We start from the raw sequence: 22,098 nt of genomic DNA on the forward strand, positions 1-22,098 counted from the left end.
AGATTGTCCATTGACCTCCACATTCGTGACATTACAAATGCATATCTATACACATATATAGTACACACACACACACACACGCAGAGTGAGTGAGTGAAAGAGAGAGAGAGAGAGAGAGAGAGAGAGAGAGAGAGAGAGAGAGAGGTACAAACAATGAAATTAAAAAAACGTATGGAATGAAATTCTGTGGTATTAGATTCTGGGAATATTCATAATATTAAGATGTGATAAAAGTTGTTATGATATGTTGGATTCTTCATATATCATTGTTTCTAATTTCAAATAATATTGGGATATCATGCTTTTAAATTTTGTATACTAAACAATAGGACCTACTCTATTTTTATTTCATATACTAGATTTTGATCATGTTTTCAACCTCCTCCAGGTCATGCATATCCTACCCACCTCCCTATCACATATGTAGGAATTATATCTATTTTTTAATGATGGTTAACTTCCTACCTTTTATTTTTAACTAAAACATGTTTCATGCATATTGATGTCTTATCTTCAGGTATATCTGGATATTACACGCATGCTGCTATCCCCTAGGCCAGCAAGGTTACCTAGAACTGGAGTTAGAGATAGTGTGAGCTATCATGTGGGTGCAGGGATTTGAATTCTGGACTTTTGGAAGAGCAGCCAGTCTTCTCTCCAGTGCTAGGTTCCTACCTTTTAAATTATGGAAGTTCTCTTTCTATTTAATAAGATAACTTGCTTTTCTCAAATATTTAATATGTGCAGTATAAAGGATAATTCAAATTGTAACATTATTGATTCACCATCAATAACATTCAACTTCATGTGAACTATCCATAACAACTTTTTGAAGATCATACTCTTTTTAAAACACCTAATTTCTTATGAACATGCAGCTATTATAAAAAGTCTATTCACGGTATGAATTTAGTTTCCATAATGGCTCTGAGGACAGGATGATTAACATTCCCACAAGGCATATAATTAAGATGCAATTTTGTAAAATTATATGTTTGTCTGAGGTTCTCATTAGATAGTGGAAACCATGGACAAATGCAGAAAGAACTATGGAGTTTCCAACACTTCAATATGGGGGTAGAGTGGAGAAAGCATGAAGAAATAATATTATTAGTTTTTCCTTCTGAGAATTTATCATAATTAATCCCACTTTTTTTAAATGGGGGGGGGGGCTTCAATTTTCTTCCTCTACTATTAACTTTTGTTTCTAGACAAATTTTAAACCAATGATTTATCCCATTCACAGGGACTCCCACTAAACTGGACATGGTCTTTCATGTCAATGTTATTTTAAGCTTTAGTTTTAGCAGGACTCTAATTTTCACTGTGCCTTGTCTTCAGAGTGCTGATATTAAAGACATTGACCATTATATCAGATGCATGGAGTGCTGGCAAATGAAAGCAGGGTCTCACACCAGCTAGGAAAGCATGCTACTAACTGAGCTACATTACTTATCCTTTTACATTATTTTAAAAAGTAAAACAAGCCTGGATTTTATTTTCCTATCCAGGCAGCATTATGAAAATATCAATAGTCCTAAATATATCTAGTAATTGAACAACTTAAATATACTTAGATCAAAATAGTAAATGTCAGTCTTATTGTAAACATATCTCCAATAATATTATTAGTGAAAGTTATTTTTATGGCTTACAGACAGTCTTTGTCAGAAGAAGTTAATTCAATGGTGTTTAGTAGCTCAAGAATTGGATCTATAATTTATGATATTTTAAAAAAATATGAATGAAAATAACTCAGCTTTCAGATTTGATTATTAGCAAACCATGTTAGGGTGGATTATTGAGCTAGAAAAATTTATTTTTCACCTAATGTAATATAATGACATACAAGGAACAAAAGAATATCTAATTTAAAATCATGTGCATAAACATATTAGGTGGAATAGATTGCTCTTAGAACTAATGATGCTTGTGTGTTTCAACAATAAACTATTTCGTATAAAGAATTTGTGGAAGTTGCATAAGTCTAAAATTTTATTAACATAGCAGGCTTTAACCAGTAAAGGGAACTGCAATCCATAGTATAGTAGATTAGGCCTCTCTCTAAATTAGAAAGAAACTGAAAATGATGGAGTTTTACTTTATTGTTTTGAGGTAGGGTCACAACTTCTGTCTCCTGTGAGGTTCGCAAACATCTTATCCCAGGCTTAGTTGTTTAGTCATTTCCTTTAGAGGTCTACTGCACAATAGCAACTGTCACAGAAAAGAATAAATGAACCCATATTCGTCAGCTGCTCTTAGTACACTGCAATGGTCGTTTTTTTCTTCCAGACATCTGTCAGTTACACAGCATAGACTGATTTTATTTAAGCAACTTAAATATCCGGTATAAGTGAGTTTTTTAAGGTGAAGTAATTTTTGGTATCTGCAGCAAATATAATATGCAGCAGAGCACTGCGCATATTACAGTTACTCCCAATGAAATTAAAAAAGAATTTGTAACTCTATGACTCTGATTGAAACTATCTGTATATATTTATTGCCTCATAATTTGTCATTTATTTATTGTGGAAATTACTTTAATTTATAGGGCTAAATATAAGCAAGTTTTGGGGGAGGATAATTTATTATTAAATATTAAAATGTCTTTAAAAATTCTTAAATTCAAATGTTTATGTAAATAGTCATTCTAAAATGGTCGAAAAGACTGGGTTGCTATCGTACAAAGATTGTGTGATTTCAGTAGAAATATATTTTGAGATAGTTTACAATGGAATAGAATGTTACAAAGATGGATGCAAAACAAAAACCCACCTAAAATGGAAGGTAGGAGGTTTAGGTTTTCTTTTTTTTTCTTTCCATCTTTTCTTTTAAATCATAAAAGGTAGTTCATAACTACTTTTTAATGAGGTACTACATTAAAATTGGGTTCCTTATACAGTTTCGTGAAATGTGTCAATTTAATGCTGTGCTTTTCTAGCCTGTAAAGCATTTTTGTATGCTCCACTAATGCCATTTTAATAGTGAATGATATTCACTTGATCTGTTTGGCATACTTGACTAGTTTCCACCCCTTTTGCATTTGATTTTCTACTATTTTCTCACAATTCTGCTTTTCTCCTTCCATGCTTGATAGAATTCACTTAAGATAGATTATCAGAATGATAATTGCTATGTCAAATAATGTAGACAATGAGTACATGCTGCTAACTACTTTTTAAGAGCTATTGCCAAATCCACAATAGCACCCATCCATTGTCCTCTTACCAACCATGCTTCTGAGACAATAATGGTGGTAACTATCATTGTCATTATTGTCTTTCTCCTGGAGTGGTTGCATAGCAATACATATTTAAAGAATGTCTCATCAATGTTTAAAAGTCTTTAATATATTTAACAGGTACAAAAGTTTTGTTTAATGTATATGACTGATCAAGTTTATTACTCATTTTGATAACTTTACAGGGTACTTGTAAAAATTACTTTTATATATTTCATACTCCCATAAGAAGTACCCAGAAAAATAACCCTTCATTTTATAAACATCAGAAAGCCTTCCTAGTAATTGTGGATATTCCTATTTCTCAATGCATTCCACAGAGTACTTGGTTGAGTATTTTGAGGTTTCTGTTACATGCATAAAGATGCATGGTTTGTTATGGAATGTTCAATTCTTTTTAATATTTAAGACTTGATTGTCTCTCAATTGACACTTTTCATGTTGACTTCTAGTTTGCCTACTGTTAAACATTTCCAAGCCTGAAAAAACAAAGTATTTTTGGGAAAAAAGTGTCCACCCATAGAAATATGTGTTTGCCTTAATCCATATTGAAGAGATAGAATAATTATTTCTTTAAGGAGATAGTACATATTCCTTTCCCAGAATTTCAGAGTCCTTGTGTAATAGCTTACTGAACTACATCATGCTGCTTTGTAAATCAGCCCACTTTGTGAATTACTCAGAAAAGCATTAATATATTTCTTTTTCTTTTTATCTTTTTTTCTAAGCATGCATTCCCCAATACTTTCAGCTCCCCTGATACTTTGGAAATCCTTATTCCTTCTATAATGTTTTCCTCTGCCACATGTGGTGAAGCCTGCTTATCAGAACCGCGAATGGCAGGGCTTTATCCCTTCATTCCTTTCATCCTTTTTCTAAAGGCAGCTACTGGTATTTATAGTTTGGCTTCCATGTAAGTTCAACAATTAAGTTCTAATAAAAATATCCTGGTGGTTAAAAATATGTAATTTTTTATAATGTGATATAGCTCTATGAGAAACACACTTTTGCTTTATGATCATATCAAAGATCTAGACAGGTATCAAGGAAAGATTATAAATTAGCACAAAGCTATAACAATGCTATATTTATTACAAAATCTAATTATGAACAACTTCAAAGAATACCAACTAAGTTGATTTCCATGTTCAAGGCAATGAATGGAATAACATTAAATTCCTTTGATACATATTGAAAAAGAATGTTGTATCTTAAAGTAAAAATTATTTTAAGAATATCAGTTTTAATATTCTTGATCAAACGAAATTATCTGCAAATAGCAAGTGGTGATAACATAGGAAAATGTAACAATGTTACATTTGTGTGATGGGATAAATTTAAAAACTAAAGTGGTCACCATATGAAGTTCCTTCTTCATATGGTAGAGAATTCTGACTTGCACTGATGAGCATATTTTTCAGATGAGATGTTCTGTATTCTTTAGAAAATTTTGAATGGATCTCATGATGCTTTGTAGAAAGAATGGGAAGTTCCTTTTTAAAAACTATAAAATTTAAATGATATAAAAAATAACTTAGCTACTTTGGTTAATTTTCAACATTGTATTTATTATCAGAAAATAAAATTACTGGGCAACTGTTCTCTACCTGATGGAAGAAATAGATATGAAATAAACATGTATTTATTCTTTAAAAAGACCATGTGGTAAAGACAGAGGAATAAAATACCCAATAGGGATATTAGTAATTTTCTATTTTTGAGAACAAGTAAAAAATAGAATCCAAATAAGTTGAGTTCTATTTTCATTTTAATCCAACAGTGTTGCTGAGGCTGGATATTTTTCTACTGACACCATTAATGGCTACAATATGTGCTCACATCTTAGGTTTTATAACAGAACTCATACTTGGTTATGAATAAAGTTAGCTTATACTTATAAGCAAGACAAAAAGTTTTCCTTAAGATGTTGGATGATTAAGAAATTAGGACATGATTCAGAATTTCCTAAATGTCCTTACTTGCTAAGAACTTCAAATTTTCATTCACGGCACACACACACGCACACACGCACACATGCACACACACTCAGAAGGGGACTCAATACCACTATATTATATGAAATGTTCTGAATAATAAGCTTCAAAAAACAATTTTCAGAGAATTGGAAAAATTTTTAAAAGCTAAATAGCATTTATTCTTTAAATTAAAATACTTCACTAAATTCATCATATTCCAGAAAAACTCATTTTGCTCAGTTCCACTTTTTATCATGCAGATGTTACTCAATAACTTTTAGATTAAGATTTAAAATAAACTAAATGATTTTGAGATTAATACAAACAAATAAAAGTAGCTTGATGCTCTAATAAAAGAAAATTGCATGTAAGCATTTGCTAATGAACACAAGATTGAGTTAGGATGAATCCTGAAGCCTGTTCTCATGACAGGATGAATCTATTAGTGCAGTTAAATGTTTGCAGGCCTTACTCATCTCCAAATACTTTTTTAGTGCGGGAAACAAGACAATCCACGGCTTGTAAAAGAGAACAAACCACCCTAAAACATCTGGCATACTTACACACTTTTCGCTGTCAAACACAAAACACAAATGTTTATTCGACTCGGAATCTTTGCATATGAAAGTGAATATCCTCTTGTCAGTTTTATCATCTGCACAAAATGATATTCTATGGAGCTGGCAGTTGTGTTGAACTTCCTGTGAACATGAATGACAATATAGTTTACGGTATTTTCTTTCACATTCTAGAATGTCATCTGTGTTAATAATATATCGTTCAGCTTTGAAAGTATAGTATACATTTGTCAAGCCTTGCTCTTATCATTGCACATGCCTCAAATGTAAACAAATACAAAATAGACGTGGAACTCCTGACTCACTGCAATAGCACACACACCAGCACATGCTGGATGCAAGAGGATCAGAGCTTCACTGGGTTTCTGAGCTACAAAACATCCTAATCAAACAACCAAGCAAACAAACAAGCAAAAACATATTCTTTAAAACTTGAACATTTACCTAAGAGAATATTGAGCTGCAAAAGATTACAAGTTGTTTAAAGTTGATAGAAAAAGACCAAATTGTGTCCAATTCTTTATATTTTGTGATTCTGGCAAAAACAGACACTGTAGTCTAGAACAGAACCATCTATGCACAAGATCTCCAAGCCCCAGTAACAACCAGACGTTTTGTCCATTAACTGTCAGGTGCTTTTGTTTCATTTACCTCTGAGACCTTTCTATTTAGGAAAATAATCCTTGCAACTTTGGTAGCAAAGAGTTGACAACACAACTGCCTGGAGATGACTGAATGAGGACTTCTTATATGTATAAAAATAAATAACCAGTTTGGGTCTATTTTCATTTTTCTACAGACAGCCAGTTAGTCCAGCACCATTTGTTAAAGATGCTTTCATTTTTCCATTGTATATTTTTGGCTTTTTAATCAATTAATTAATTTATAATTTTATTAATTAAATAAATTAATTAATAAAAAGACAAAAATAAAATAAATTACCAGACACATTTGCAGCACACATACAAATCACACACACACACACATGCATGTGTGTGTGTGTGTGTGTGTGTGTGTGTGTGTGTGTGCATCCATGCATAAACCCACACAGTGCTGAATTATGAAACTTGGCATCATCATCACTATTGTCTACTTATTGACAGTTTTTTTGAAACATAGTGTTGTTGAAAAATTCTTGTTTTACTTAATTATGAATTGATGAAAAATGTAATAAATAGTCATTCTGTTTTCTATTCTAGTAATTTGTATCCTTTAATTTAAGGTGCATTATAGCACAGAATATCAGTCAGAAACTCTAGTCACCCACAATATTTGGTGTGTATTGCAAAAGATTATAGATGGAAGTGATTACAGTTTCAACCAAGCCTGACCAAGGGAATGTCTTCCCAATTTTAAACATTAGAGTATCAGCTTTAAACATTTTCTTGTACTTACTGCATTTGAATCATAAACTCAAAATACTATCATTAAAATTAGTAACAGTGATGTCATGGAGTCTCATCCTTTTTCATTTACATGCATGAATGTTTTGATTTAATTGACTGTTCTTATTTCTACATTGTTCATCAGACTGTAAATGAGAACTTAAATGTAGTAGGTAATAAATGCTAAGTTAATCTACAACAATGCATTATCCCATGAGGGAACAGTTATTTAGTGAGGTTTACTATTACATGAGAACTATACCGTATGACTAATGTTTTCTGACAACCCTGATATATACTTCTACAGGAAGGATGAGCAGTACTAAAAGCAGTACTAGTATTCTTACTAGTGGGCTTTTAAGACTAGTGAATGCTAATTGTTAAGAATAATTGGCTACACTATGATATTTCACACATAATGCAACCTATTTTAACTGTATCCAGCCCATTGTCCCTCTTAAATTCTACTACCTCATCTTTTCTCTTCCGTAAAAGTTTCCCTTCTACTTTCATATTCTTCATTTTGTCAATAGGCTATTGATGAGGGCATCTTCTCTTTCTTGCCCTTAATGCTTAGATAAACAATGCTCATGTATGTTTCAGATTCTTTCCTCTATTTTTCCTGATAATTTTCACATTGACACATATTTTTGTTTAAATACAGTCAACCAAATAACAGACCTGAGCCATGCTGGAATTTCTAAATTCTGATAGCTATTATCATTTGAATCATAAACTCAAAATACTATCATTAAAGTTAGTAGCAATGATGTCATGGAATCTCATCCTTTTTCATTTACATGCATGAATGTTTTGATTTAATTGATTGTTCTTATTTCTTATTCCTACATTCCTACATCCTGATATTCTTATTTCTACATTGTTCATCAGACTGTAAATGAGAACTTAAATGTAGTAACTATGAAATCATGTTTATAATACATAAGAAGGAACTATCATTATACAGTTTAGAAAATTGCTTATTATTCCTATTTATTTATAGAATAAATTACATGAAAAACATGTATAACCAGGAGTACAGGGAACACAGGAGTGGCAGAGCAGCTGGAACAGGGTCCATAGCCTTCCACAGAGCAGCACCACAGCCTTCTGTTCACAAATTCTGCCAGGGGAGAACTGGTATGCAGGGAATGATTTGACTCCTGGATTTGGAGGTGAGACATCAAATTTCTCTCCAGGAACTATGCAGCCAGGTACAACCAGGAGCATAGGGAACACAGGAGTGGCAGAGCAGCTGCGGCAGGGTCCTTACAGGCTCTATCTGCACCCAGAAGCTGGGCTGAGCCACAGCATCCTGTGCCAGAGGAGAGCTGGTCACCCAAGGGTGCTGAGACAGGCTTGGAGACGCAAAGGAGGAACAAGCACCAGCCAGAGACAGTAGAACCAGCTAACGCCAGAGATAACCTGATGACAAAAGGCAAATGTAGGAACATTGCCAACAGAAATCAAAGCAACATGGCACTGCCTGAACCCAATTCTCCCACAACAGCAAGTCCTGGATACACCAACACACTGGAAAAGCAAGAATTGGATTTAAAATCACAGCTCATGATGCTGATGGAGGGTATCAAAAAGGACATAAATAACTCCCTTAAAGAAATACAGGAGAACACAGGTAAACAGGTAGAAGTCCTTAAAGAATTATAGGAAAGCATAAGCAAACAGGTGAAGAAATTGAACAAAACCATTCAGGATCTAAAAATGGAAGCAGAAACAATAAAGAACTCACAAAGGGAAAGAACTCTGGAGATAGAAAACCTAGAAAAGAATTCAGGTGTCATAGATCAACAACAGAATATAAGAGATAGAAGAAAGAATCTCAGAAGCAGAAGATAACAAAGAAAGCATTGAAACAACAGTCAAAGAAAATGCAAAAGGCAAAAACCCCCTGACCCAAAGCTTCCAGGAAATCAAGAACAAAATGAGAAGACAAAACACAAGGATTATAGGAATAGAAGAGAGTGAAGATTGACAACATAAATAGCCAGTAAATGTTTTCAACAAAATAATAGAAGAAAACTTCCCTAACCTAGAGAAAAAGATGCCCATGTATATACAAGAACCCTACAGAACTCCAAATAGATTGGGATAAAAAAGAAATTCCTCCTATTACATAATAATTAAAACACCAAATGTACTAAACAAAGAAAGAATATTAAAAGCAGTAAGGAAAAAAGGTCAAGTAACATATAAAAGCAAACCATCAGAATTAAATCAGACTTCTTGTCAGAGACTATGAAAGTCATAAGATCCTGGACAAATGAAATACAGACCCTAAGGGAACACAAATACAAACCCAGACTACTATAACCAGGAAAACTCAATTACCATAGATGGAGAAGCCAAGGTATTCCACTACATAAACAAATTTAAACAATATCTTTCCACAAATCCAGCCCTTCAAAGGATAATGGATGGAAAAAACCAAGACAAGGAGGGAAACTACACACTAGAAAAAGCAAGAAATTAATCTTTTAACAAACCAAAAACAAGAGAGTCACACAAACATAACTCCACAAAAATAACAGGAAGCAACAATCACTTCTCCTTAATATCTTTTAAAATCAATGGGCTCAATTCCCCAATAAAAAGACATAGACTAACAGACTGGATATATAAACAGGACCCAACATTTAGCTGTATTCAGGAAACTTACCTCAGGCACAAAGACAGACACTACCTCAGAGTAAAAGGCTGGAAAACCATATTCCAAGCAAATACTGCCAAGAAAAAAGCTGGTGTAGCCATTCTTTTATTGAATAAAACTGACATTCAACCTAAAGTAATCAAGAAAGATAAGAAGGACACTTCATGCTCATCAAAGGAAAAACAACGAAGAAGAACTCTCAATTCTGATCATATATGATCCAAATACAAGGGCACCAACATTCATAAAAGAAACTTTACTAAAGCTAAAAGCGCAATGTTTCACCCCACAAAATAACAGTGGGAGACTTCAACACCACACTCTCATCAATGGACATATCAGTGAAACACAAACTAAAGAGAGAAACAGTGAGACTAACAGATGTCATGAAACAAATGGATTTAACAGATATCTATAGAACATTTTATCCTAAAAAATAAAAAAGAATATACCTTCTTCTCAGCACCTCATGGTACCTTCTCCAAAATTGGCCATACACTTGGTCACAAAACAGACCTCAGCAGATATAAGAAGACTGAAATAATTCCATGCTCCCTATAAGATCAACATGAACTAAGGCTGGTCTTGAAAAACAACAAAAAGCCCACATACACATGGAAACTGAACAACATTCTAATCAATGATAACTTGGTCAAGGAAGAAATAAAGAAAGAAATTAAAGATATTTTAGAATTTAATGAAAATGAAGGCACAACATACCCAAACTTGTGGGACACAATGAAAGCAGTGCTAAGAGGAAGACTCATAGCCCAGAGTGCCTCCAAAAAGAAACTGGAAAGAGCATACTCTAGTAGCTTGATAGCACAGCTGAAAGCTGTAGAACAAAAAGAAGCAAATACACACAAGAGGAGTAGACTGCAGTAAATAATCAAACTCAGGGATAAAGTCAACCAAGTAGAACCAAAAAGAACTATACAAAGAATCAACCGAACCAGGAGCTAGTTCTTTAAAACCAACAAGATAGATAAACCCTTAACCAAACTAACAAGAGGGCACAGACACAGTATCCACATCAGCAAAATCATAACTGAAAAGGCAGACATAACAACAGATACTGAGGAAATCCAAAAAATCATCAGATCCTACTACAAAAGCCTATACTCAACAAAAGTGGAAAATCTAGATGAAATGAACAATTTTCTAGATAGATACCAGTTACCAAAGTTAAATCAGGTTCAGATAAATGATGCAAACAATCCCATAACCCCTATAGGAATAGAAGCAAGCAATCATTAATAGTCTCCCAACCAAAAAACACGAGGGCCAGATGAGTTTAATGCAGAGTTCTATCAGACCTTCAAAGAAGACATAATACCAATATTCTTCAAATTATTCCACAAAATAGAAACAGAGGAACACTACCAAAGAATTCTATGAAGCCACAATTACTCTGATACCTAAACCACACAAAGCCCCAATGAAGAAAGAGAATTTTAGACCAATTTCCCTTATGAATATTGATGTAAAAATACTCAATAAAATTCTTGCCAAGAAACACATCAAAACGATCATCCACCTTGATCAAGTAGGTTTCACTCCAGTGATTCTGTGATGGTTCAATATATGGAAATCCATCAATGTAGTCTAATATTTAAAAACAAACAAACAAACAAACAAACAAACAAACCCCACAAGATCATTTCATTAGATTCTGAAAAACATTTGACAAAATCCAACACCCCTTCATGATATAAGGTCTTGGAAAGATAAAGAATTCATAGCACATACCTAAACATAATAAAAGCAATATATAGCAAAGCAGCAGCCAACATCAAACTGAATGGAGAGAAACTTGAAGTAATCCCAATGAAATCAAAGACTATACAAGACTGTCCACTCTCTCCCTACCTGTTCAATATAGTACTCCAAGTTCTATCCGGAACAATTAGACAATAAAAGGAGGTCAACAAATTGGAAAGGAAGAAGTCAAAGTACCACTATTTGCAGATGATATGATAATAAATTTAAGTGACCCCAAAAATTCCACCAGAGAACTCCCAAACCTGATAAACAAGTTCAGTATAGTGCCTGGATAAAAAATTAGCTCAATCAAGTCATTAGCCTTACTATGCTTAAAGGATTAACAGGGTGAGATAGAAATTAAGGAAATGAAACCAGTCACAAATAATATAAAATACTTTAGTGTGACCATAACCAAGCAAGTAAAAACATCTGTATGACAAGAATTTCAAGACTCTGAAAAAAGAAATAGAAGAAGATCTCAGAAAATGGAAAGATCTCTCATGCTCATGAATTGGCAGGGTTAGTACAGTAAAAATGGCCATTTTGCTGAATGCAATCTACAGGCTCAATGCAATCCCCATCAAAATTCCAACTCAATTCTTCATAGAGTTAGCAAGAACAATTTCCAAATTTATCTGCATAACAAAAAACCCAGAACTCAACAATAAAAGAACTGCTGGTGGAATCACCATTTCTGACCTCAAGCTATATTACAGAGCAATAGTGATAAAAAACTGCATGGTATTGGTACAGTTACAGGCAGGTAGATCAATGGAATAGGATTGAAGACCCAGAAATGAACCCGCACACCTATGGTCACTTGATCTTTGACAAAGGAGCTACAACCAACCAGTGGAAAAAAGATAGAAGATAGCCTTTTCAACAAATGTTGCTGGTTCAATTGGAGATCAGCATGCAGAAGAACGCAAATTGATCCATTTTTATCTCCTTGTACTAAGCTCAAGTCCAAGTGAATCAAGGACCTCCACATAAAACACTGAAGCTAATAGAAAAGAAACTGGGGAATAGCCTTGAGCTCATAGGCACAGGGGAAAATTTCTTGAATAGAACACCAATAGCTTATGCTCTAAAATCAAGAATTGACAAATGGGACCTCATAAAACTACAAAGTTTCTGTAAGGCAAAGGATACTGTCAATAGGACAAAAAGGCAACCAACAAATTGGGAAAAGGACCCAAGGAGCTAAAGAGGTTTGCAGTCCTGCAGAAGTAACAATATTATGTACCAACCAGTATCCCCAGAGCTGCTAAGGACTAAACCAACCATAGAGATACATGGAGGGACCCCATTGCTCCAGCTACAAGTGTAGCAGAAGATTGCCATTTCAGACATCAATGAGAGGATGGGCCATTGGTCCTGTGAAGACTCGACTCCCCAGAATAGAGGAATACAAGTCAGGAAATTTGGGGGAGGGTGAACAGGAGAGAAGGGGGATGGGATGGGGCATTTTTCGAAAGGGTAAAGAAGAATGGGAATACCATTTGAAATGCAAATGAAGCAAATATAAAAGAGTGGCTGTTCAACACATGAGCTGAAGGTCTGAGACAAGGATGAACACTGATATCAAGAATCTGAGTAAGGCTGTCTAGAAGGCTCAAAAGATAATTCACCAATGTTGTTCCATCAAACTCTGTTGTACTGACATTTTGCTAATAGAGTTTACTTGTTAAAAGCATTGAATTTTGACTGTAACAGTTTAGGAAAGAGAATGAGAGACTGACAGGCTGGCAATGAAAGGTCCTCAGTGGCAGAAAATGATGTCATCCAATAACAACAATAAGAACAGGTAAACATTTCCAGACTCTTGTCCATCCTGCCTTTACTCTATTTTCTTCTATGATAAAACTGATTTTAAAGTTTATTTTGATTTAATTGGATTTTAACCATCTATTACTATGCTTGCTTTCTTCCCTCTTTCCTTTTACTTGGTTGTTGCTGTCGTATTTCTATTCTCATATTTACAAGTTAAATGAAAAATGTCTTTGTATTGCTGGGCAAAAAATCAAAAGCCAGTGAAGCAGCTCAGACTAACTGGCAAACACTGCTTACTGGCTTAGTAAGGGAGGGCACACCAAGTGGCTAAAATACAAGAAAGAGAAATAAAAGATATGCTATCCATACTACTTGCTAAAATCCTTTTGAAAACTTTCAACATTATTCTTCTATAGATGTGTTCTCTTGTGAAAGGCAGATTGAAATCATGAAGCACATACAGATTAAATAAAAAAATTACAGTATACAACCACCATTTTCTTATCTACTGCTGATGACACTGATTCACATGCACTCTTTCTTAGCCTAACAAATGGACTAATCTATCACACATATTAGTAGTGACTGCCAAAATGTGTCCTAAGTTTCTATATTTTCTACATTTCTGAGGATGAAACATTATTACTCAACTGAGGAGACTAAAGAAATTATCTGTACATATGCTATGTATTACATATAATAATACTTAATTATATTTATATTTAAGTACATAATAATGAAGTATTTAGATCATCCTAAGAATTCACTGATGGGAACTAAGGAGATTGCAAGAGGCTGGTTAGACATATGTTATAGTGGTGCTCTGAGCTTATTCATTTCTTGTCCTTTTTGTGCCTGTCATTTGCCTAATGAATTTTTTCAGTCAAGGTACTTGTTTGGGAAATGAGCCTCACTTTTATTATCTTCCATATAAGCAAACTACACATACTTCATGGTGAACTGGGATCCTGCTTCCCCTCTCCAAGCACTTCTCTTCTTTGATTTTAGCTCCTCAGCAGCTGTAGAACTGCAAAAGCTATAACTGAACTCTTCAGGTCTCTGTTGTTCAGTTGAGGGGATGAAATAGAAAACACTACAAGGTATAATAAAAAGTCTTATATTCATGCCTTGAATTTGAGAGGGTCATTATTGTTCTATAACATTGAATCTAGAAAGAGGAACCACATGTTCTTCCATACTAAGATGCCTCAACTATTTACAAATACATTCAAAGATTAAGATTATGGGTGTAGAGAGATGGATGGTAAAGTAGATACGTCACTTAGTCTCTTCCAGAAGACCCAAGTTTGATTTCCAGCCCTTGCATGGCAGCACACAAATATCTGAAACTCTAGTTTCAGAGATCTAAGGACTTCTTCTGGCCTCTATCAGCAGGTAGTGCCACAGACATGTGTGCAAGCCAAACACCCATTCACATAAAATAAATTTTAAGAAATACATTTAAGCAATGTGGGGACTTAGACTTTATTTTTGAAATTTTGTTAAGTAACATAACTATTCCCAGTACTACCCTTACTTCTGCCCGAAGAGCTAATTCCCAGTATCGTAAACTATGGTTGCATTGAAAATGTTTAGTGAAACAAGAAGGAGCTCATGAAGTTGGGTTGTCTGCTTATTTTATTTCTTATAGAGCAAACTGCATGCTAAGAGTATGTGCACAGACTAACAATACATATAACAAACAGTGCAACTTCAGCCAATTCCATACGGCTATGTTCCATGGGAACCAGCTTATCACAGCATATCCAGATAAAGCCATAGCCATCTAGCCATAGCCTTTTTACCATGTTTACATTTGGCCTATAAGACTCATTGCTCACAATGGTGAATTACTGTGACTACTATCTGATTCATGACTTCTTTGGTTAGAATATATACAATATGATCCTACCTTTCTACTTTCAAGGGAAATGCTAGGAGAGACATTAATTGAATGGAAAGAGTAATGGGGATATGGAGGAAACAAGGGAATTCTGAGAGAAAATCAACTAAAACTATTGTGTATAAATATGTCACAAGAAAGCACAATTGGTAAAAGAAGTTAAAAATGGAATGTAGAAACAATGTTTTCTAGCTCCATCCATTTGCCTAAGAATTTCATGAATTCGTTGTTTCTAATGGCTGAATAGTACTCCATTGTGTAGATATACCACATTTTTTGCATCCACTCTTCTGTTGAGGGATACCTGGGTTCTTTCCAGCATCTGGCAATTATAAATAGGGCTGCTATGAACATAGTAGAGCATGTATCCTTATTACATGGTGGGGAATCCTCTGGGTATATGCCCAGGAGTGGTATAGCAGGATCTTCTGGAAGTGAGGTGCCCAGTTTTCGGAGGAACTGCCAGACTGATTTCCAGAGTGGTTGTACCAATTTGCAACCCCACCAGCAGTGGAGGAGTGTTCCTCTTTCTCCACACCCTCTCCAACACCTGCTGTCTCCTGAATTTTTAATCTTAGCCATTCTGACTGGTGTAAGGTGAAATCTCAGGGTTGTTTTGATTTGCATTTCCCCAATGACTAATGAAGTTGAGCATTTTTTAAGATGCTTCTCCGCCATCCGAAGTTCTTCAGGTGAAAATTCTTTGTTTAACTCTGTACCCCATTTTTTAACAGGGTTATTTGGTTTTCTGGAGTGTAACTTCTTGAGTTCTTTATATATCTTAGATATTAGCCCGCTATCTGATGTAGGATTGGTTAAGATCTTTTCACAGTTTGTTGGTTGCCAATTTTCCCTTTTGATGGTGTCCTTTGCCTTACAGAAACTTTGTAATTTTATGAGGTCCCATTTGTCAATTCTTGATCTTAGAGCATAAGCTATTGGTGTTCTGTTCAGGAACTTTCCCCCCTGTACCTATGTCCTCAAGGGTCTTCCCCAGTTTCTTTTCTATTAGCTTCAGAGTGTCTGGCTTTATGTGGAGGTCCTTGATCCATTTGGAGTTGAGCTTAGGAGACAAGGAGACAAGGAGACAAGGAGACAAGGATTTATCAACTCCCATTCTTCTGCATGCTGACCTCCAGTTGAACCAGCAACATTTGTTGAAAAGGCTATCTTTTTTCCATTGGATGTTTGCAGCCCCTTTGTCGAGGATCAAGTGGCCATAGGTGTGTGGGTTCATTTCTGGATCTTCAATCTTGTTGCATTGATCTGCCTGCCTGTCACTGTACCAATACCAAGCAGTTTTTAACACTATTGCTCTGTAGTATTGCTTGAGGTCAGGGATACTGATACCCCCAGAATTTCTTTTATTCTTGAGAATAGTTTTAGCTATCCTGGGTTTTTTGTTATTCCAGATGAATTTGAGGATTGCTCTTTCTAACTCTGTGAAGAATTGAGTTGGGATTTTGATGGGTATTGCGTTGAATCTGTATATTGCTTTTGGCAAAATGGCCATTTTAACTATATTAATCCTGCCGATCCATGAGCATGGGAGGTTTTTCCATTTTTTGAGGTCTTCTTCCACTTCCTTCTTGATAGACTTGAAGTTCTTGTCATAGAGATCTTTCACATGTTTTGTAAGAGTCACCCCAAGGTACTTTATACTGTTTGTGGCTATTGTGAAGGGGGTCATTTCCCTAATTTCTTTCTCAGACTGCTTATCCTTTGAGTATAGGAAGGTTACTGATTTGCTTGAGTTGATTTTATAACCTGCCACTTTGCTGAAGTTGTTTATCAGCTGTAGTTGTTCTCTAGTGGAGTTTTTGGGGTCACTTAGGTAGACTATCATATCATCTGCAAATAATGATAGTTTGACTTCTTCTTTTCCAATTTGTATCCCTTTAACCTCCTTATGTTGTCTAATTGCCCTAGCTAGTACCTCAAGTACAATATTGAAAAGATAAGGAGAAAGGGGGCAGCCCTGTCTAGTCCCTGATTTTAGTGGGATTGCTTCAAGTTTTTCTCCATTTACTTTGATGCTGGCTACCGGTTTGCTCTATATTGCTTTTACTGTGTTTAGGTATGGGCCTTGAATTCCTGTTCTTTCCAAGACTTTAAGCATGAAAGGATGCTGAATTTTGTCAAATGGTTTTTCAGCATCCAATGAAATGACTATGTGGTTTTTTTTTCTTTGAGTTTGTTTATGTAGTGGATTGCATTGATGGATTTCCATATATTGAACCAACCCTGCATCCCTGGGATAAAGCCTACTTGATCATGATGGATGATGGTTTTGATGTGTTCTTGGATTCGGTTGGCAAGAATTTTATTGAGTATTTTTGCATCAATGTTCATAAGGGAAATTGGTCTGAAGTTCTCTTTCTTTGTTGGATCTTTGGTTTTGGTATCAGCGTAATTGGGGCTTCATAGAAGGAATTGGGTAGTGTTTCTTCTGTTTCTATTTTGTGGAATAGTTTGAAGAGTATTGGTGTTAGGTCTTCTTTGACGGTCTGATAGAATTCTGCACTGACACCATCTGGTCCTGTGCTTTTTTTGGTTGGAAGACTTTCTATGACCCCTTCTATTCCTTTAGGGGTTATGGGACTGTTTAGATGATCTATTTAGTCCTGATTTAATTTTGGTATTTGGTATCTGTCAAGGAAATTGTCCATTTCCTCCAGATTCTCCAGTTGTGTTGAGTATAGGCTTTTGTAGTAGGATCTGATGATTTTTTGGATTTCCTCAGTTTCTGTGGTTATATCCTCCTTTTCATTTCTAATTTTGTTAATTTGGATACTTTCTCTGTGCCCTTTGGTCAGTCTGGCTAATGGTTTATCTATCTTGTTGATTTTCTCAAAGAACCAGCTCCTGGATTCGTTGATTTCTTTGTATGGCTCTCTTTCCACTTGATTGATTTCAGCCCTGAGTTTGATGATTTCCTGTCTTCTACTTCTCCTGGGGGAATTGGCTTCTTTTTGTTCTAGGGCTTTCAGGTGTATCGTTAAGCTGCTAGTGTATGCTCTCTCCATTTTCTTTTTGGAGGCACTCGGGGCTATGAGTTTTCCTCTTAACACTGCTTTCATTGTATCCCAAAGATTTGGGTATGTTTTGCCTTCATTTTCATTAAATTCGAAAAAGTCTCTGATTTCTTTCTTTATTTCTTCTTTGGCCAAGATGTCATTGAGTACTGTTCAGCCTCCATGTGTATGTGGGCTTTCTGTTGTTTTTGCTGCTATTGAAAACCACTCTTACACCATAGTGTTCTAATAGGAGGCATGGGATTAGTTCGATCTTCTTGTATTTGTTGAGGTCTGTCTTGTGACCAATTATATGGTCGATTTTGGAGAAGGTACCCTGAGGTGCTGAGAAAAAGGTATATTCTTTTGCTTTAGGGTGAAATGTTCTATACATATAAGTCAAATCCAATTTGTCCAAAGCTTCAATTAGTTTTACTGTGTCCCTGTTTATTTTCTGTTTTCCTGATCGGTCCATTGAGGAGAGTGGAGTGTTGTAGTCCCCCACAATTATTGTGTTAGGTGAAATGTGTGCTTTGAGCTTTAGTAAAGGTTCTTTTAAGAATGAGGGTGCCCTTGCATTTGGCGCATAGATGTTCAGAATTGAAAGTTCTTCTTGGTGGATTTTTCCTTTGACCAGCAAGAAGTGTCCCTCAGTGTCTCTTTTGATAACTTTTGGTTGAAAGTCAATTTTATCTGATATTAGAATGGCTACTCCGGCTTGTTTCCCGAGACCATTGGCTTATAAAATTGTCTTCCAGCCTTTTACTCTAAGGTAGTTTTTGTCTTTGACATTTAGGTGTGTTTCCTGTATGCAGCAAAATGTAGGGTCCTGTTCCCTTATCCAGTCTCTTAGTCTATGTCTATTTTTGGGGAATTGAGTCCATTGATGTTAAGAGATATTACAGAATAGGGATTATTACTTCCTGTCATTTTTGATGTTATTTTTATATTTGAGTGGTTATCTTCTTTTGGGTTTGATGAAGGAAGGTTACTATCTTGCTTTTTCCAGGGTGTAGTTTCCCTCCTTGTATTGGAGTTTTCCTCCTATTATTCTTTGCAGAGCTGGGTTTATGGAAAGATATTGTGTAAATTTGGTTTTGTCATGGAATGTCCTGGTTTCTCCATCTATTGTGATTGAGAGTTTTGCTGGGTATAGTAGTCTTGGCTGACATTTGTGTTCTCTTAGAGTCTGTATGAGATCTGCCCAGGATCTTCTAGCTTTCATGGTCTCTGGTGAGAAGTCTGGTGTGATTCTGATAGGTCTTCCTTTATATGTTACTTGGCCTTTTTCTCTTACTGCCTTTAGTATTCTTTCTTTGTTTAGTGCATTTGGGGTTTTAATTATTATGTGTCAAGAGGTATTTCTGCTCAGATCCAGTCTGTTTAGAGTTCTGTAGGCTTCTTGTATATTCATGGGCATCTCTCTCTTTAAGTTGGGAAAGTTTTCTTCCATAATTTTGTTGAAGATATTTGCCGGCCCTTTCAGTTGTAAATCTTCACTCTCATCTATACCTATAATCCTTAGGTTTGGTCTTCTCATTGTATCCTGGATTTCCTGGATGTTCTGGGATACAAGCTTTTTGCATTTTGCATTTTCTTTGACTGTTGAGTCTATGGTTTCTATGGTATCTTTGGCATCTGAGATTCTTTCTTCCATCTCTTGTATTCTGTTGTTTATATTTGCATCTATGGCCCCTGACTTCTTCTCATGGTTTTCTATCTCCAAAGTTGTCTCCCTTTATGATTTCTTAGTTGTTTCTACTTTTATTTTTAGATCCAGGATGGTTTTGCTCAGTTCCATCATTTGTTTGTATTTTCCTGTGATTCTTTAAGAGATTTTGTGTTTCCTCTTTTATGACTTCTGCCTGTTGACTCAAGTTCTCCTGCATTTCTTTAAGGTTTTGTGTGTGTGTGTGTGTGTGTGTGTTTCTTCATTATTGGCTTCTATCTCTTGAGCCTTATTCTCCTGCATTTCTTTAAGTGATTTTTGTGTTTCCATTATACGGGTTTCTATCTTATTCATGTTCCCCTGTATTTCTTTCCGAGATTCATTTATGTCCTTTTTGTGTTCTTCTAGCAGCACCATGACCAATGATTTTAAATCCAAATCTTGTTTCTCTGGTGTGTTGGCATAACCAGGACTTGCTGATGTTGGAGAGTTTGGTTCAGATGCTGCCATATTGCCTAGATTTCTGTTAGTAGCGTTCCTGTGTTTGCCCTTTGCCATCTTGTTCTCTGGAGTTAGTTGGTCTTGTCTCTGGCTGGTGTTTGAACCTCCTGAGGGGCTCTGGAGCTATTTCTGCAACACTGGATGCCTGGGTTCCCCCTGTAGCAGATTGCTGATGTGGTGTCCTCCTCTTGGGTACCCTTATAGCCCTAGTGTGCTTTGCCCCAGATTGTGTCTGTGAACCAGATGGTGCCCATTTGTTCCTTCAGGGAGTGCTGAATGGTGTATGCTGTGGGAACCTTTTCCACATGCTGATCACTCTGCTGGTCAGTCGATCTCCCAACCGGGTTGGTGCACACAAGGGTAGCCTAGCTGCTCAGGCCCTGAGTCTAGGTAAAAGCCTGGCAGGCCAAGGTCCGAGCAAAGTTCCCCTCGGGCTATGACTGTTAATTGGGTCTGTCAGGTGACCAGGATGGTGGGCATGCGCATGCGCTCCCTGGGAGAGTCTGCTGGGCTAACAACTTCCTGGGTAGGTTGACACACAGATGGCCCACTGAGCAGCCCAGTTCTTGGGGTCAGTCCAGGGCCTGTTGGGGCCTAGACCCCCCCCCCCCCCGCTATGTTAGCTTGGGCTATGCCTGTTAGCTGGCTTTGCCTGCTAGAGCTCTCTGGCGTCCTGTAGGCAAAATGGCGGTGCACGCTCTGGGCCTGGGCAAAAAACCTCCTGGCTGGGTTGGCATCCCGATGGCCCCATGAACAGCCCAGGGCCTGGGTGCAGGCCAACGCCCATCGGCCTTAGACCCTTGCCATGTTGGCCTATGGTTATGTTTGCTACCTCAGTCTGTCTGATCTCTCTGGAGTCGAGAACCAAGATGGAGGCCAGTCTCTTGTAACTGACTGGCAGGAAGCAGAGTTCTGATGTAGCTTCTGTGCGGTGAAAGGCGCTGTAAATCCACAGCTGCATGCAGCCCAGCTGGCCAGCGATGGCCAGTGGTCGTGGGCGCAGGGCCTGCCTGGACCCTGTGTCACCTTGGTTCCACTGCTGATGGCCCTTCAGCTAAACCAGCTGCTGCTGCCGCTGCTGCCACTGCCACCGCCACCACCACCCCCAACAATTAATTTCTAATATTGTAAACCTGGTAAAAGCCCATAGCCATGGAAGTCATAAGTCCTAATGAAATTACTGATGTTGTTTGCTAAATGTACACGTCATTAAGTTACTTCCTAAATAGTTATGTTTTTGCCCATAGATTAGTGTCGACTGAGCCATAAAAGCTTCTTCTTATGCAGTGCAGTGGTAGCTTTGTGAACTTATTTAGCTATATGATACTATATAGCACTGTATTCATTTATATAGTAAAATTATGAGGAAAAGTAATGAGTGCTCATTTGTAATTATACACTTATATTTTTCCCTGGAGGACTCAGGGAGCCTTATAGAAGATGGAGCAGAAAGGATATAAGAACCCCGCATGAAGGTGTGGAGAACTGTGGGATACTGAGGCTCTGGGTATAACATGCCATTTGCAGGTTGAATTCAAAGTAGCTGTGAATACCTATATATGACCTGTACAAGATTGGTCCTAACACAAATCTTGTGAGCAGTGGAAAATCTATGGTGAAGAGAGA

The 22,098-nt window shown here is 36.3% G+C and overlaps 1 protein-coding gene across 1 annotated transcript in view; it reads right to left on the bottom strand.

Annotated features, from left to right (window-relative positions):
- The window catches only part of Gulp1 (GULP PTB domain containing engulfment adaptor 1), a 278,714-nt gene that overhangs the window by 31,267 nt on the left and 225,349 nt on the right, over nucleotides 1-22,098 (bottom strand). Inside the window, exon 6 of the mRNA XM_052193637.1 lies at nucleotides 5,781-5,918. Within this exon, the coding sequence (XP_052049597.1) occupies nucleotides 5,781-5,918 (138 nt within the window). The remainder of the gene's footprint in view (nucleotides 1-5,780; nucleotides 5,919-22,098) is intronic.

This window comes from Apodemus sylvaticus, chromosome 9, assembly GCF_947179515.1.
Source record: "Apodemus sylvaticus chromosome 9, mApoSyl1.1, whole genome shotgun sequence".
Taxonomy (NCBI): Eukaryota; Metazoa; Chordata; class Mammalia; order Rodentia; family Muridae; genus Apodemus; species Apodemus sylvaticus.